The following is a 19,284-nucleotide window of genomic DNA, read 5'->3' as shown; positions in this document are numbered from 1 at the left end:
ACGTGAAAATGAATGCCATGGCTAGTAGCAGTGAAGAGATTGTAAATAAAAAAGGATGCAAGGATGTCGCCAGAATGATTCTTTTCTTGTGCATTCCAGCCACCAGCACCCCATCTGAAAGATTTTTTAGCATAGCGGTAATGTAGTCATTCAACTTCACAATTTCTAATGTTGCAATATTTATTTGAATAATGATGGTTGGTTCCTTTACTTGAAAGCTCAGATTTGATTATCATAATTTGTATTGTTTACAGAGTTTGAGGTTTACTGTATCAGTAACTGTATTACTGTCACACCTTAAAGTTTGCCTTGATTGTTCAGCATTCACACTTTACCATTGCACACACTTTGTAACATTTTATTTATAAAGATTAAGAGTTTCCTTAACACTTATGTTTATTTTAATATAAATAAATTTTGTTTAAATATTTTTGTTTTTGACTGTTAAAATTATTTGCCTTAGGAATGTTGATAAATTAAAATAATGTGGTCAAATAAAAAAACTCCTAATCCTATTATATGATTTTTTTTTTTTGTTTTGCAATATAGCCCAGACCTAATCGAAAGCTATTTTATTGGACAACAATGACATAAGGATAACCGTTCAGTGATAATGACACCTGTTTGCCTTGTGTCTCAGTGAATTATGGCACTGTGTAGTGTAGTGCAGTGTAATGCTGCACATGAAAATATCATATTTAATCACATGTTTTTGCTCCAACCGCACTTTATAACTTCAGTCGAGTGTTTGAAATAAATCCTTCTGTAAGATGATTCTGTAGTCGTGTGATTACAGTCATCCTAAATCAAAGAAAGCAGTTAAAACTTTAGTTTAAAATGCAAGGTTAAGTGAATTTCCTGGGTTTCTTCAGGTTTGGAGTTTCCTCACTTGAGTGACCTCTGGCCACAAAAAGATGTTTGTGATAATAGGTATGATCAATCAGGTTTGCAATTTAATTTAGATTAATCGCCCAGCTCTAGAAGTTAGTTGTAGCGTAAGGACAACTTATAACGCTTGGTAATGTTACAAGTAAACAAGACTCAGCAATGTGTGTGAGTATGGGTGATGTATATGCTGTATAGACCAACTAATAAGTCATCATGGGCTACAGCTGTGTGCAAGTAATCAGTTGTGATCCGGAACTAATGTGTGTGTGTGTGTGTGTGTGTGAGGTGCCTCATGGGAAATGTAGTGCAGTTTAGTGGCAGAATTGTAGTTCTCCAGTGATCTGCATAGGCTAGATCGCTGGGGATTGTGACAATAGTTGTGTGGGGTTTTTTTTGGGTGGGGGGGGGGGTTGTCCATGATATATCAATAATTTAGGATGCAATATCGTAATCATAATCTACATAAAGTGACTAACAGACAAAAATACTGGGATTAGCAAAAAAAAAACGTAAGGGTAGTGTTAGAGAACAGTCGAGTTATGGACCAATCACACCAGGGACAATAACATCAGAATGATATTATATTATATTTTCATAATTGTAATAATCCTATTAGAATAGAAAGCTCACAACAATGCTAAGTGTATTGAGCAATAATAACACTGCAATCATCTTCAAAGTGTGTAATTTTGTTTGTTTGTTTGCTTCTTTACAGCTGATGAACAATAACACAAACATTAACACCCAATCAAAATCCATCCATCTTTAACAAGTTTGAGCATTTAAAGTGGCAGACGGCAAAACTGCAGTGTCGGCAATGCACAATAATGACTAACAAACTGATTATCATGCATTGATGTGGATGCTAATTTGGTTTTCATTATAGTAATAGGCATTGGCTTGAATGGGCCATTAATGTGCTGAAAGCAGGTGCAGAATAAAAAGGAGGAACGGGATCTGGTCAAGGTCATTTAGAGTATATTTAGATAAGGACTGTAAAATGAGTCATCACACACATTCTGCACAAAAAATGGGAAGTTCATGAAAGGATTGTTTCGCATCACACTACAGCTTGTACAGTACATTGTGTTGGCAAGTGTGTAAGATCGTTTTTGTTTACTGGAGTGTAAAATAGTGCAGAGACGTGGCGTTCTTGGTGCATCTGCAATCTAAAGGTCACCACAATGACAAAAGTCTTTGTTTGAAATTCTAACATCCTACATTACAAGCAACAGTAATTACAAAGATATGAGGTTCTGAATCAGATCTTCATTTAGAGGAATGCACTGTATCATTTAATTATTTCATGTAAATGTTACCACATGCAGACGTGTCCCTAAACCTGAGGTCCCTAAACAAAAACAGATATCAAGTATTCATTCATAAATAGTCTGAATTTTATTTAAAAGCAAATAAAGATGGAAGTGTGCTAATGAACACACAAATGCTGACAGAGTGCTCAAAAACATTGCTCCGTCAGATGGAGTAGCCTACTTGAAAACATTGGTTGTCAGACGTGACTGATTAGATTGGATAGACGCAGCTGTAATCAGACGGGTTAATGAAGCCATTAGCCCATCTCTTCAGTCACAAACATCATTCCTGCCGCTTTTGATGGGAACTGAGCGGCACGTCTGTGCTCGTCTGTTTGTTCAACGAGGCCAAATTTAAGTGCTCCATCACAATTTTGCAACCCCTCACACATAGAGAAAATCAGTTTAAACTCTTAAGACTAAGATTGCATTTTTATAGATAGATAGATAGATAGATAGATAGATAGATAGATAGATAGATAGATAGATAGATAGATAGATAGATAGATAGATAGATAGATAGATAGATAGATAGATAGATAGATTTTATTTCTGTGCAACACAAAAGAAGTTTAGAAGAATGTTCATGCTGCTCATGCTGCTTAAGAAGAGTCTATAAAAAAACACACTTATTTGCAAATCATCTTCCTTGAATTTAAAGGGTTAGTTCACCCAAAAATGAAAATGTATTCGCTATTTTGCTCACCCTCAAGTGGTTCCATGGGTTTATGAGTTTCCATTTCTCAAAATAAAGAAGATATTTTGAAACATGTTAGAAACCAGTAGGAAAAACAAATACTATAGTAGTCAAAACCAAACATCACAATTAACTTGCTATTTGGCTCACCCTCAGGTGGTTTCATTGGTTTATGAGTTTCTATTTCTCTTTTAAAATAAAGAAGATATTTTGAATCATGTTAGAAACCAGTAGGAAAAACAAATACAATGAAAGTTAATGGTTACAGCTTTTCAGCATTTCTTAAAATAACTTATTTTGTGTTCAACGGGAAAAAAAAGAAACTCAAACAGGTTTGTGACAAGTGAATGGCGAGTATATTAGGAGAGAATTTTCATTTTTGGGTGAACTTTCCCTTTAACAGAACATATATAGTGATGATATTCCACAAGCCAACCCACTGTGCTTACTAGAGCTGGTAAAAAGAGATATTTCACAAACGTGTGGTGCATAACCATGCACTGCAACTATAAATCCTTTCTATCTGTAGTAATAATGGCATATTCGCGCACACACATACATAGAGCAGACAGATCACACATTACAAGGCCTATAATCATTATGCTTGGCTCCCTGGAAAACATGCCCCGAGGAAAATGCCGACGAGAAGTGTAGCAGCCCGGCTGTTAAATTAGCCCAGGCATGCGTTAAACAATGTGGCCTCAACTGGTGTTCCCTCACAGAGTGTTACACAAACAAACACACGCAGCAACACTTATAGCACAGCAGCACACAGGTATGCATGCTACAGGTACTTTAAAAACAGACATGTTGTAATCGAACATACCTAAACTGAGCCATACAATGACAACTGTCTGATGCGATTGTGTTTTTGCAATGGAGTGCAGAGGCTTTATTCACACAACCCCTGCAGGAACATGAGCTGCCTCAGATGCTGCAGCCTCTAGTCACCACACACATATCTATAGCCTAGAGCAATGACGGAACTCTCCTGAAGCACCCAAAAGACTATAAAAAATTATTATAGTTAACGCTAATAAACTGTCAAGCTTGTTTATAGCTTTCATATATATATATATTATAATTATTAGCCCCCCTTTGATTTTTTTTCTTTTTTAAATATTTCCCAAATTATGTTTAACAGAGCAAGAAAATTTTCACTGTATGTCTGATAATATTTTTTTCTTCTAAAGAAAAACTTATTTGTTTTATTTTGGCTAGAATAAAAGCAGTTTTTAATTTTTTTAACACCATTTTAAGGACAAAATTATTAGCCCCTTTAGGCTATATTTTTTTTGATAGTCTACAGAGCAAACCATCGCTATACAATAACTTGCCTAATTAGCCTAACCTGCCTAGTTAACCTAATTAACCTAGTTAAGCCTTTAAATGTCACTTTAAGCTGTATAGAAGTGTCTTGAAAAATATGTAGTCAAATATTATTTACTGTCATCATGGCAAAGATAAAATAAATCAGTTACTAGAAATGAGTTATTAAACTATTATGTTTAGAAATGTGATGAAAAAAAATCTTCTCTCCGTTAAACAGAAATTAGGGGAAAAAATAAACCTGCGGCTAATAATTCAGGGGGTTAACAATTCTGATTTCAGCTGTATGATTATAATCTTCTGAAGGGGATTTAAGGTTTAGGGATAGCGGTTCTATCTTGATTCTCATTCATTCATTCATTTTCCTTCGGCTTAGTCCCTTTATTCATCAGGGATCGCCACAGTGGAATGAACAGGCAACTTATCCAGTATATGTTCTACACACGGGATGCCCTTCCATCTGCAACCCAGTACTGGGAAACATCCATACACACTCTTTCACACACATACACTACAGTTAATTTAGTTTATTCAATTCACCTATAGCACATGTCTTTGGACTGTGGGGGAAATTGGAGCAGCTAGCAACTAGCGACCTTTTTGCTGTGAAGCGACAGCACTAACCACTGAGCCACCGTGTCGCCCATCTTGATTCTCAGCCAACGTAAAATTTTCCTTCATAAATTTATTTGTGAAAACTATAGGTCCTTTTTTTATACTCCCATTTTCACATTAGTATTACCTACTAGCCTAAAGTTAACGCAACGTAATTAAAAATACTTCTTTAGACATATTGCGCTTTACAGCGGTGTTATTTGAAGAAAATTAATTCAAAATGATTAACTGATTTTTATTTTATTTTAATGTTTTATTTTAAGCTATGCAACATTTCTAAAATAATACTAACAATGATATCAGTATTTCATACAAGATTAATATAATTATAAATATCAGTTTTAGGCAGATATTCTATAGCGGTACTTGCCTACTGCAGTCATGATAACAATAAGCAAAAGCAGAAATCAACAAAACACACACAAGCACAAGATTCACCTGGTCAACCAAACGCACCTAGTTTATCATGTCATAAAGTTAAAGTGAGGAAGTTCAACTCAGGAAGTGGTGCATTCAGTCCCTTTACATTTTAAACCTGGCTTGAATTTCCATTGTCAAAACCCCTGTGAGAGCGGACAGCGGGCAGCTGACCAAAGGTGAAACAGCTTGTAACGTTGGACACCCGCTGCTACAACTGTGACCTTCAGCGTCAGCCCAAATTCATCTTGAAGAAACCACGATGATTCACTCCTTGCACATCAAGTCTACACAAGTCCTTTTAAGTTGGCAACAATGCTATTGAGGAAGTTATATGCTCAAAGCCCAGTTTATGTACCTTAATTCAAGTGTCAGTGGTGCCACAGCACTTTATTAACTGGAGAGGAACTGAAGGAAAACTCACCTAAGATCATCCTTAAGCCTCGCTCCTGCGATCAGGACCAGCTCTCCGTGAATTCTAATCCAGGGGAGCAGAAGTTGGTCTTCGCGCTCCTCTCTGCGTCTCTTCTCCAAACCAGAAGTGAGTTAAGCTGAAAGCGCAGTGTGATAGAGAGCATAGCTGTTGTCCATCCTGTATCTCGTACGTCCTCTCTCTCTTTCTCTCTCCAGGTAAATGAGCACTATTCTGAGGGGAGGGATCTGCAGGTCTTCTGCTGTCTTTTCTCAGGTGAGTCAGAGGGCAGTGTGGGGGAGGGTCCAGAAATGGAGAGGGGTCAGAAATGCCGGCAGTCAGTGAATGAGCCCAAATCCCTGCAGGCACACCGGGGCAAACCGTGCTTCTCTACAGAAGACAGAAGATGAACAATTTCCCTTCAACAGGAACATTTCTCAGATACCATGAAGAAATGTCTCAGTAGCACAGTCAAGCCGGTGTCTGCACCGCACTCTCTCTCTCTCTCTCTTCCTCTCTTGCTCTCCCTATCTCTCTCCCCGCTTCTTGTTTTTGGGGTTGGGTATAACCTAAAGGCACCTTCCCTGTCTGCGCTCTGATTGGTGGCAGTCCCGGCCAATTGCAGAGGCAGCAGCCGCTTGTCATCCTGCAGAGTGCGAAGCATGGAAGCATCGCCACACTCTCTCTCTCTCTCTCTCTCACAATTTTTCCCTCCATCTCTTTCACTCTCATAATCAGTCTGTTTATGGCAGTCGTGATGGTGGTGGTCACTTCCCCCATCTTTCATTTCTCTCCCCCTTTTGCAACCTTGAGACAGTGAACTTGTAAGGGGATTAACATTCTCTCTGCACCTCCCTCAGGCTCCCTTCTTTAGTCTTTCTGTTGCAGGAAATATAAAGCTTTTCTCTATAGTTTGGGGGAAAGGGGACAGTGCATCGGGAAGAGATTCAACGGGGAGCAACAGAGCGAAGGAATGAGGAGGAGGAGATTAAACTAAATTCAAACTGACAGAGGGATGAGGAGACATGGAGTGACACAGAGAAAAGACTGGAAGGGAGAATGAGCGAGACAGAGCAACTAACAAAGAGAGAGAGACACACACAAGCCACAGTCTTATTTAGCACAACTGGGCCAATTTCAAAACATGTCATTGTGGGGATGAAATACACCTCATAAAGAATTCAGAATTGAACATCTTCGGCATGTAAACGATTCGACTCGCCTCACTAGAACTGAGCTCATAGCAGCCTTTCTGGCGGTGGAATGCCGTGCTGCAGGGGTGAATCGACCATTTGCAAAAGGCAAGAGAATAACAAAGGTGTCAAATATGAATTCTCCAAAGCTCTACACAAGCACACACACTATGCACGCTTGAGCCAAAGGCTAGAAAAATTGCAATCTTTTATTTTGTCTTCCTGTTTGTTCCTTATTTCCCTTTCTCTCTCTCCTCTGTTGTCTCTGGCTTGTGCAGTAAGTCAGCGAGAGGGGATGTGAATACTAAGGAGGCTGGCTGACACTCTCGATAGTGCACCGTACAGAGACAGAGACTGAAAATAAAGGAGGGAGGGGGAAATTGGGTGTATAAGCTCTATTATTATACTACAGGTACATTACATGTGCACTCACACGCACACCGTCATCTGATCCAGGAGAGCACTCAAACACACTGTTAGACCAGCACCTGAGCAAACAACTCATAATGAGGATGGAGTCGTGCGTGTGCCCTGATCCACCAATGGGTAAACACACTGATGCAGGTGAGCTCTTTATACTGATCTTTACTGATTAACCACTCGTTATTGGGGATTTGTAAATCATTTACTTTGTAAAGGTCAAGAGGAAGGTCATGAATCCCAGTTCATCATCTGTTGATGCAAACAGTGGCAAAGCAAATAGAAAAAGTACCCTGACAGCAGAGAAGAAGCTGGCAGCATTTCTAAACATCTATTTGATATTGGATTGAACAGGTCACATCCCACGAGAAGTTTAATGGAATTTAAACTGGAATGACAGGAAGTAAATGACTTTATGTTTAGGAAATATGGGGAAGCTACAAATAAAAGCTTTATGCAAGTCCTGAAAAAATGTAAGCTTTCAAACACAATTGTCATGCCAGTATTTAACATTCATTCATTCATTAATTTTCCTTCAGCTTAGTCCCTTATTTATCAGAGGTCGCCCCCGTGGAATGAACCGCCAATTGTTCTGGCATATTTTTTATGTAGTGGATGCCCTTCCAGCCGCAACCCAGTACTCGAAAACACCCATACACTCTCACATTCACACTCGTACAGTATGGCCAATTCTCCTATAGCGCATGACTTTGGACTGTGTGGGAAACCGGAGGACCCGGAGAAAACCCACTCGAACACAGGGAGAACATGCAAACTCCACACAGAAATGCCAGGTGACCCAGTCGGGACTCAAACCAGCAACCTTCTTGCTTTGAGGTGACAGGGCTAACCTCTGAGCCACCGTGACACCCTCAATAATTAACATATGTTTTTAAATAAAATCAACAATTTGATCGTTATAGAAATTTCCTGTCATGCTCAAATTATCTACATAAATTAAAACTGCACATTAAAATTTAAATTTAAATTGCATTCAGAACAAGTCTTAACTAGCTTTACCAGCAAGTCTCAATAGGTCAACTTCTATGGTTACTTCTATGATTGAAATCAACATTGTTATGCCACCAGCTAGTCCAGCACTAATTCAGAAAAAAACACCATAAAATATCATTTTCTATTGTATACTACTTTGTCTAAGAAGATGCTTAAAATAGGTTTTAATTAAACAGTAAGGGGAAGCCATTCAGACTTGGCACATTTGACTTGATTTAAAATAAAGTCAGGTGAAATTGATTTTTCCAACCCAGGCTCATTCTAAAAACGTAGCCCTGTATACATTTCTGGAGAAAGCCAAATACGTCTCAGGAGGTACGTTTTTTGCAGTTTTGTTTTCGCAAATCCACCAGAGGCCACTGTGTACGTTTTTTGAGATCTCAAATTTCTCTCACGAGTGCCATTCGCGTCTGCTGTTCTCACGTAAATTCACCAGAGGCCGCTGTCGACTGACCGACTGACTGACTGACAGACCAACCGACCGATCTCCCCACCACCTTCCCTAAACCCAACCGATAGTGTTTTAAAAAGCATTGATTGACCAGCAAGCCGCTGGACAAACTGGTAACAACAGGAAAGCTGTCCATATGGAGGTAAGTGGTTGCGCGAAAAGGAATGGCATCATACCACCCGAAGCGTTTGTTTTAAAGACGCAATACGCCCATATGTACTTCTGGCTACATAATTCATGATCTCCAAAAATGCTTATAAGGCTACGTTTTCAGAATGAGCCTTTATTGACTTTATCAGTGTGGTTCATTTGCAAAAGCATGAGAGTTGTCAACCAAACCCTGGTGCACACCAAACAAGCAGCCTGAGACAGATGAAAAGAAAGGTCTTGATCTGCTTCATAACAAACTCTGGTGTACTTAGACTGAAATGTAACTCTAACACAGACCAAAGACATCTAAGCAAACCAAAAACAGAACATGCTATTACAAGATGTGAAGGTCAGAATGCTTGATTATACCTGTGTTTCATTGTATTTGTCTGTGTTGCGAATCACAGTTCAATAAAGGTGTTGTAAATACATCTCCTAGCAGCAGATGTTCATTTGTGTGTGATCCTGCCACTGTTTTGACTTTATTCATCACATAAGCTCTTTAAAAGTTCTCAGGTGATAAAAAAAAAACATCATACCTACACCCAGCACGTCTTGTATATTCAGTTTTCGACTTAAAGGGATGTTTCATCAAAACATAAAAATTCTGTCATCATCCTCCACTTGTTCCAAACCTGTTTGAGTTTCTTTCCTCTATTGAACATAGTTTGTTCCTACTATGAATGTCGATGTCTTCTGGTTTCCAACATTCTTCAGTATGTCTTATTTTGTTCAACAGAAGAAAGAAAATCATAAAAGTTTAGAAAGACTTTCCTGACCCATGTTAGGGAATTTTCCTCACCAGAACTGCAAGTGTAAAGGTAACACTTTACAATAACAGTACATGAATAATGGTGTATTTAATATGTAAACTAAGCATTGCTTTAATATGAATCAATGATAAGTTAATGTACACGCTCATTATAAACTAATTTTAACTACAACATGAGTCACAAGAGTTCATGTGTAAATAACAGATACCTTAATTACTTGTTAGTACGTTAAATAATGTATTAATTATTATTTAAGTTTCAGCTAAATGTAACCAACATGAACTGTTTATGTATAACTATGTCATGACTTTGCTTGGAGGGGCACATCACCATTAACTCATCCTTAACTACTCATGAACTCCTGTTTAAATTGTCCATGTTGTTAATTAATCTATTAATTAACATTTAAGCTAAATGTAACTGTTAATAAGCTGTTAATGTATAATTATGTCATGACTTTACTTGGAAGGGCACATCATCATGAACTCATCCTTAACTATTCATGAACTCTTTTGTTTAAACATTTGATGTTGACAGAACACTTTTTTTTTACGTAACACTTAAGTTTAGCTCACAATTCACAGTATTAACAAACTATGAACTAACTCTACTAGCTAATAATTCTACCTAATAATTAGTAGGTAGAAGTTGGGTTTAGGCTTTGGGTAGAATTAGGGATGCAGAATAAGATCATACTTTATAACTAATAATGAACCGTTAGAATCTTAATAGTAGACAAGTAATAAACCAGTAGGTAATAGCATGAATTATGACCTAAACTAAAGTGTTACCCATGTTTCTATTGTTATTCAGTGTAAACGAACTAATTGGACATCGATAAGGAGTTCATGAGTAGTTAAGAATGGGTTAATGTGCCCCTCCAAGTAAAGTCATGATATATATATATATATATATATATATATATATATATATATATATATATATATATATATATATATATATATATATATATATATATATTAACATGTCATGAGTTCATGATGGTTAAATTAAGTATAAACGAATGTAGTAATTAATACATTAACAAACAAGCATGTACTAACAAGTAATTAAGGTAGCCGTTATTGACACATGAACTTAAGTGACTCATGTCATAGTTTCAGTTAGTTTATGATTAGCGCATGCATTAACTCATCATTAGTTCATAATAAAGTAATGTTTAGTTTACATATTAACACATCATTATCCATGTACTGTTATTGTAAAGTGTTACCAGTTTGAACACACAGTGACCATTACATGACAAGTGTGGTTTATTTATAAACTAATTTCGAGAGGATCACGTGCTTATGATCAACACGGCTGGCTCCTCATTAGCTCCGTAATCTGACCCATTAGATGATTACGGAAGCATTATAAATAACCAGAGTTTTTCACTCCAGTTATCTTCGTCTTGAAGCTTCCCCCTCCTTCCACCCCTACTTCCTCCCCCTTTTTTCCGATAGGGCGACACGGTGGCCCAGTGGCTAGCACTGTTGCCTCACAGCAAGAACACCGCTGGTCCAACCTCCTATCAGGCTGTTTGGTGTTTCTGTGCGGAGTTTACATGTTCTTCCCGTGTTCGCGTGGGTTTCCCCCGGGGTCCCCCGGTTTCCTCACACCGTCCAAAAACATATACCATAGCAATAGATTAAACCAAATTATCACCGAAAACAACCCTAGTTTACACTTCTCACGCGGCGACAAGCAGGGGAGTTCTCGAGACCTACCTGAGCTCGAACTCCCCTCTCGCCCTTCTAACGGGAGGGAGCCCCGGGCTCGAGGATATTACGAGCTCAGGGCTCTCTCCCGGGACAGCATGCCAAATACGCTTTATTGATTATCAGCTAAGTGTGAACTCTTGAACTAAGGTAATAAAAATACAACAGATGACCATGCGGCATATGGATTAGACCAGCATGTTAACTCATCTACCCTGGGTTGCATTTCCCCAAAAAATTGCAATCATCTAATCTGATCATAGATATCATTAGTGGCAATGGTCTCTCCGTTCTACATATGCTTACGAAGGGAAATGCAGCACTGGTCTTTTCAGCGAGGCCATTTGAGCCTGTGAACGTCAATGCACTGATTAACAGGTTGATTATATGGACCACCCCAGTCCTGGCAAACCAACTGACGGCTGGGTGGGCAGTATGCTGGTGTGGACGATATTGCAGAACTTAAACAGTAGTGTGACAGCGGTGCGTGCGTATGTCTGTGTGTGTGTGCCTCATCAAAAGAGGGGATAGGGTTTCCTCATTAGTTGTGTTGAGATCAATAATTCAGAGCAGTGCCTTGTTGAGCTCAATGGTCCAAGCGCTAATGTGCTGTCTACCCGCTAGGGACTGGGACCCAGCAGGACTTTAATGGATGTCATGATGAGAGGGTGAAATCCAAGTATGGGGATCCTCTTGCACCCCTTGGCTTCGTGCGAATGTGTGTGTGTGAAGTCTCGGATGTGTACGGTCACAGCGTGAGGAGAATGACTATTAAAAACAGGTGTGAAAAGATGAGAGTGTTGAGAAGAAGAGTTGACAAGCCACCCTACAGTAACTCCCACATCTCAACAATTGTTACTCAATTAACTCAATTAGCTCTGTATGTGTCTGACAGCTCTGACACCACTGAAGTACACTGAGAGGCATTATAGACAAAACGCATTAAAAAAGAGAAAGTAGTAAACAGATTAATCGACACTTAATGAAAATATCAAAGCATTTAGTTTACTAAAAGGATTTTTACTAAAAAGCCAGAGGAAAATAGACATCCTGCGCTCTATTCGAACTGTCGTCTTCAAGAAATCTTACATCAGACCTTTCATCATCACAAGGAATATTTGTTTACAACATCCAGCTAGATGAAAGTGTGCATTGTGTAAATTATTCTTTTTCTACTGTATACTCTCAGAAAAAAAATCGTACAATGTTGTACCAAAGAAGATACAAACCCTTGTCACTGAGGCAGTACCTTTTTATGGGACAGAATTGCACCTTAAGACAAAGAAACAAATTTGTACCATTGCAGTTTGTACCTTTAAGGACATGATTTGTACCATGGGAAACCAAAATGCACCTTACAGCATTGTACTTTCATCAAAGGTACAAATCTGATCCATGAAGGTACCACCACAGTGACAACTTTGTACTTTAACAGTGTCAATGTGTTCCTTCAAGAACTATTTAAAGGCATTTTGTTACTGTATATCCAAAATGTGTCAATTTATTTTCAGTAAATGTAAAACATCAAATACATTTTTAAACAAATGTTTTAACATCAATCAAAAGATCTGTTTTTTGCTAAACATTTCACAACACTTTTTACAAAGAATGTTACAGAAATACATTCTCCCATGTGCAATATAAAACATTTTTTCTCCAATTTTCACACAAAACCACTTAAAAGTTCATTTAATTTACTTAACTTTAAAATGGAAATAGAATTATGCAAAAATATTGTAACGAGATATGCACAATGTTTGATTTAGTTTTACAATACTAAAATACAATGCAGGAAATACAATGCACTACATGAACATATGCAGGACTTTTGCCAGCAGAAAGAAAACATCAAAAGGTGCGGATATCAATAATGAAAATGTATTTATTAGAAAATGCTTACCAAATGTTTATTAAAAATGCCTTAAATGTTTAGTTTACAATATCTATAGTTTCGTTTTATCAGTTGTTTTGTATTACAGAACTTAATAATTAATATTTTTGAGTTTCTTTAAACACATTCTTTTAAATGATGGTTTTTGTTTTTATATGTAAATTATTCATAAAATCACTTTGCCTTTGCAGTAATATTTATTTTCATAGATATTCTAATAAAGAAGGAGTTGTCCAACACTTATGTATCCTTTTTATGAGAACAATTGTGTACCTTCATTTAAATACCATAAAAGCCACAGAACAGTATCAGGTCTTTTCTGTACCATATAAGGTACAACTTTTACAGAAGGGCTAATAATTTTGCCTTCAACTGTACATTAACATAAAATGTGTGACTCAGATAGAAAGAAAATAAAGAAATAAAACCTGTGTAGTCTCACAGTCAAAAAGACTCTCCAATATGCATCAGGCAGTCAGTGAACAGGCTGTGGGTGGTCTGTAAACATTTAATCTGAGACTAGTAACATTATCTTCATGACATCCACCAGAAGCTAGTTATCCTATTTCTATAAGATGACAGCACATGGACATCCCGAGTCCAAAATGTTGAAGCAAACACGCATGACATCATTCAAACAAACATATTTATGTAATATTCAACATAATTTTTTTACTGAATCAACAGCTTTATTGATAATCTGACCAAAATAACAAAGTGCAGGATGTGATGTTACTTAGTTCAGCAAACAAGAGCTTAATATAAAGTAACTTACAGTACAGTAACAGTACATTTTAGATCACATACTGTATTTTACACATACAGTTACAGTATTTTGTTTGGCTCCAAAAATAAAACGTTACAAACGAAGCCACAAAAAATATGTTCATTTCCCTGAATGAATCAATGTTTTAGAACATATTGGTTGAGCAAATGATTCATTGATTCACTCATTTGTTCGATTTGGAATACTCCATTTCTGAAATATGAAAATGTTGCAGAAATAGAAGTAATATTGAATCCATTTTTTTTATTGTTTAGTTGAAGGAGTAAATCAATTACTCATTTATAACAAAATGAATTGCATTTTTAATGGTAAGTGGTTGCAAACAATTTATATTGGCTGACTTAAAACAAACAAATTAAGTTGAAAATCACTGAATTAGTTTGTTTGTTTAAACTCAGCCATATTAATTGTTTGCTACCACTTGCTTTACATTTTCTAATCCTTATTTCATATATTTTAATTATATTTAAGACTTTAAGTAAATTTAATGAATCCCTTTTTTCAGTGTATAAAGATCATCACATGCAATATTAGAAACTGCAAGAAGAGTCACTGAAAAGGCGATCTAATTAGTAGTATATATATTATGATGAACTATTTGATAGTTCATCATAATATTTGCAAGAAGTCAAAATGCACATGACGCTTATCTAATATATTGTAATATTATAACTATTTTAAAAGTAAATAAAGCAGTAAACCAGAAATGCTGCTATAGAAAAACTAATCACAGGCCCCTGTGAGGCCATCTTACAGTAGGCCAAGAGTCAGAGTGTAAGTCAAGGGCTGCTGTGTGAAGCCTATAATCTGTCTATATCCCTGCAACCATATGGAGGAAAAAAGAGAGAGCGCCTAGAACACCTTCGCTTGCCACATCAACCATAAAGCCCCTGCCAGAATATACCTGCACTGCGACACGCTCAGAGGACAGGGCTTTGACTCCTGTTCTACAGTCCATTTCATTATGGTAAAAAGCTCCTGACTGTGAAACCCAAAAGACGGGACAGAAAGCGCTCTGCTGCCCTCTGCAGATTCAGAAGTGCTATTGCACACCAGAATTATTCATTAAAGGGATCGTTCACTCAAAAATGAAAAATCCTCACCATTTACTCACACTCAGGTGGCTCAAAATTTTTATGAATTTCTTTCTGTTGAACACAAAACAAGATCAAAGAAGACTGAAGAGTTTTGGAATAAAGCAGCAATTGACATCCATAGTAAGAATACAAAATATACAAAAAGTCTGTGACTTTAATCTTTGAAAAAACTGATGCTTTTTTCCAACATTCTCCAGAATATCTTCCTTTGTGTTCCACATAAGAAAGAAACTCAAGCAGGTTTGAATGAGGGAATAATGAGAGGATTTGGGGTGAACTATCCCTTTAACATGTTTTAAAGAAAAAAACATCAGACAAAAACAGTAAAACATCATTTTGATCATCCGGAAAAGATTACTTGTAGCTTAAACTGGCGATTTTTAAAATATTATCACTTTAAGATTCAAATTAATGAGTAATGTACAGACAAAACAACATTAAGGCCTGGGGGTCCACATTGAGATCTTATGAAGATTGACTCTTCATTGATTCTCAGTATTCGATATATGTCATTATGCAACAAGGACATGTGTGCACTTTTTTGGGTAACTTTTTTTCAGTAGAAGATTCTTAGCTGATGGCAGTGTGGTGGTGCAGTGGGTAGAGTTGTCGCCTCACAGCAAGAAGGTCACTGGTTTGAGCCTCGGCTGGGTCAGTTGACATTTCTGTGTGGAGTTTGCATGTTCTTCTCATGTTCACATGGGTTTTCTCCGGGTGACCAAAGACATGCGCTATAGATAAATTGGGTTAGCTAAATTGTCTGTAGTGTATGTGTATGAATGAGAGTGTATGGGTGTTTCCCAGTGATGGGTTGCAGCTGGAAGGGCATTCGTTGCGTAAAACATATGATCACCCCTAATTAATAAAGGGACTAAGCCAAAAAGAAAATGAATGAATGAATGATTCTAAGCTAAAACCAAGGTAAAAAAAATCTACATATTCTAAACAGCATTTATACCTGTGGCTCCTGATGATATATTGCAGCCCTATGAAGATATACTGCATATCATTATGCAACAGGAGAATATAAGAACTGTAAACATGATAAGATCCATTTAAAAGATTATAAAAGGTTTATATATAGTTATAAATGGACTAAATTTAAAATTGTGTATTCATTTATTTTCATTTGGCTTAGTCCCTTATTTATTAGGGGTTACCAAAGTGGAATGAACTGCCAGATAATATTGTAAATAATGTAAAAGAAATTTCCTCAGGCTGATATTCAGATCCACGGGTATTAAACACAGTTCATGCTATACTTGCCGCATACCAATTAAGTTTTTATCCACTCATAAATATTGATTTTACAAAATGTAGTTAAGTAAAAAGTGTGATATTTATCTTTAAAATGGAGTGATGTTAAAGTCAAACTCACTCCCCTAACAGAAATAATTCAGTAAAGTACAAATATGTGAAAATGGATAGTTCACCCAAAAATGAAAATAAGTCAATGGCTGCCAGCTACCATCATTCTTCAAAATATCTTCCTTTGTGCTCAACAGAAGAAATAAATGCAAATATACATTGAACAAATGAAGGGTGAGTAAATGATGACAGAATTTTCCCCATCTAACCCTTTAAGTACAGTAAAAAAAATGACTATGTCACTGTGCACCACTGGGGCGCCACGGTGGCTCAGTAGTTAACAGTGTTGCCTCACATCAAGAAGTTTGCTGGTTTGAGTCCCGGCTGGACCAGTTGGCAATTCTGTGTGGAGTTTGCATGTTCTCCCCATGTTCGCTTGGGTTTCCTCCAGGTGCTCAGGTTTCCCCCACAGTCCAAAGCATGCAGTATAAGTGAACTGAATAAGCTGAATTGTTCATATAGTGTATAAGTGTGTCTCTCTATGTGTGTGTGTATTCTCAGGACTGGGTTGCGGCTGCAAGGGCATCTGCTGTGTAAAACATATACCAGAATAGTTGGTGATTCCTTTCTCCTCTAATATAGAGACTAAGCCGAAGGAGAATGAATGAATGTTCACTTCTAGAATTAGTTTTGTTTTGCCTGTGTTTGTTTTTCTGACTCTCAAAATATTACTCGCCATTGACCAAGGATAGCGCCAAGGTTTCAACTGAAATCTGAGGCATCTTACAGCATTTTGTAATGCTTACGTAACTGTGATATTTCAATACAAGGAATCATCCTTGAGGTTTTCAGCATACCTGCTAAATTGTATTTCTTCCTCCCTCCTAAGAGCACTAATAACACAGAGAATTATGGTTTATTTAGAGAGCTATTTTTACAGTGAGCCTCAGGGAGTCACTTCCCCAAACGTACACACTTCTGTAGCGCAGCAGCCTGGATTGCCTCCAGACTGCAAACCAAGCCTTGCAAACTAAACCTCTCACGCAAGCACCAAGCATTTCCCGCAGGACATAAACCTGGGACGCAAACAAACCTGGAACTAGCATGCAAAATTAAACAGTCCGGATCAAAGATGCTGAGACTTCAAGAGCCAGAGAGAGAGAAGGAGCTTTCCAAGCTGAGATTGCTGCCCAGCTGAGGGGAAAGGCTCCATGTGTTGGAGCGATGGGGCCAAAAACATTTTAGGGACTCTGTGAAGGCTTCCCTGTCTGGCCAGAGGCCCGTGGGTATATTGGAATATTGAGATTCTATTTTTAACGTGTTTAACGAGAGACCAGAGCACAAGAGATTAAATCTGGACTCTGAGTTGGCCAGTTCAGCAGACACAGATACTGTATATCTAGGGATAGGGTGAAGTGCGGTTGTAAAATCTGTGTACTAACAGATCGTTCATCATCATCATCGATTCTCAACATGCTCCTCTGCTACTTAAACAGACATTCTGGAGGGAAATGGGTGCTATAAATTGCTTAACTGTCAGTGGATAATGCACCGTCAAACAAGAATGAAATACAGAATATAGCTTTAGTGTCATAAAAATCAGCGTGGAAGGAAATCTGTAGGCAAAGGTTTTGTAGCCAAAATGGTCCAATATTGACAATGTACACACAAAAAATGGTGTATGTAAGAAACATATTCAAATGTTTAATTTCAAAGCACAACAAAAGCAGTGCATTGCTTAAGTAGGCTTCTTCTACATTCAGACACATTCATATATTGTTTAGAACTGCATAACAATTATAGATGCAAAGATTATAGATTTTGGTTGTACGATTATATAGTCTGAAGAATAGTCATAGTTTCACAGTTATCACATCTATTGTAAATTTATGCTTAATATTAGGTAAGTATTTACATGAACGATTGTTTTCATCTGCGTTCATACATAGGATATATAATCATTTTAATAATTTGTAATAATTCACATAACATATCTTTTGTTTACATTGCACTGAAAGCCACGCACAGCTCTCACTGCTACGGCGTGAGATGTTTTCTACTCGGTGGATCTGGAAGGCGCGAGCACATTGCATATATTCTTACATTGCGAATAATGAACTTGCTCGTGGAACAGACCCTATATGTGAATGGCCCACTGCTATAGTTAATCCAGTGTGTGTGCACAGGTGGCATAACTTTATTTCAAGAGTTCACACTTAGATAATGCTCGACTATGATAGCAAGTTTGGCATGCTGTCCCGGGAGAGAACCCTGAGCTCAGAGATAGATGAGCCCAAGGTTCCCGCCTGGTCTATGAGCATTAGGAGGGATACGAGATCAGGTGTTTCTCGAGTGCCCCCTTTTGCTATGTATGCGTTTAGTGCTTGTGACTGTATCACGATTCACTTATGTACATGTATCTAAACTGTGGGAGGAAACCGGAGGACCCGGAGAAAACCCATGCAAACACAGGGTGAACATGCAAACTCCACGCAGGGAGTGCCGACTGGCTCAATTAGAACTTGAACCTGTGGCCTTCTTACTGCGAGGCAGCAGTGCTAACCACTGAGCCACCGTGTTGCCCGATCATGAAAGAGGAGGAGGGAGAAGGGAAGGGTGGGGGGGTGGGGGGGTGGGGGGTTCCAAAAACAAAGATAAGGAATGAAGTTTAGGCAGGATATTTATAGTAGTTTTAGAATGATCTGATAGGCTAGCTAATGATTAGCAATGAGGATCAGCTGTAGTCAATCATATCACGTGCTCCTCTCAAAATTAGTTTGTGAAACTTCACTTAGTTGCAGCAGTTTT

At 37.7% G+C, this 19,284-nt stretch overlaps 1 protein-coding gene across 2 annotated transcripts in view; it reads right to left on the bottom strand.

Moving 5' to 3' along the window:
- Positions 1–19,284, bottom strand: part of znf385a (zinc finger protein 385A) — a 145,016-nt gene that overhangs the window by 115,984 nt on the left and 9,748 nt on the right. The window contains exon 1 of one of the 2 annotated variants that reach the window (XM_056448853.1): positions 5,684–6,172. The exons of the other annotated variant lie outside the window; for it this stretch is intronic. Within the exon in view, the coding sequence (XP_056304828.1) occupies positions 5,684–5,693 (10 nt within the window). The 5' untranslated portion in view covers positions 5,694–6,172. Of the gene's footprint in view, positions 1–5,683; positions 6,173–19,284 lie in introns of those variants that run through there. 2 annotated transcript variants of the gene reach the window in all.

This window comes from Danio aesculapii, chromosome 23 (genome assembly GCF_903798145.1).
Source record: "Danio aesculapii chromosome 23, fDanAes4.1, whole genome shotgun sequence".
NCBI lineage: Eukaryota > Metazoa > Chordata > Actinopteri > Cypriniformes > Danionidae > Danio > Danio aesculapii.
Note: the sequence above shows the minus strand (reverse complement) of the source record. Positions and strands in the feature narration are given on the sequence as shown.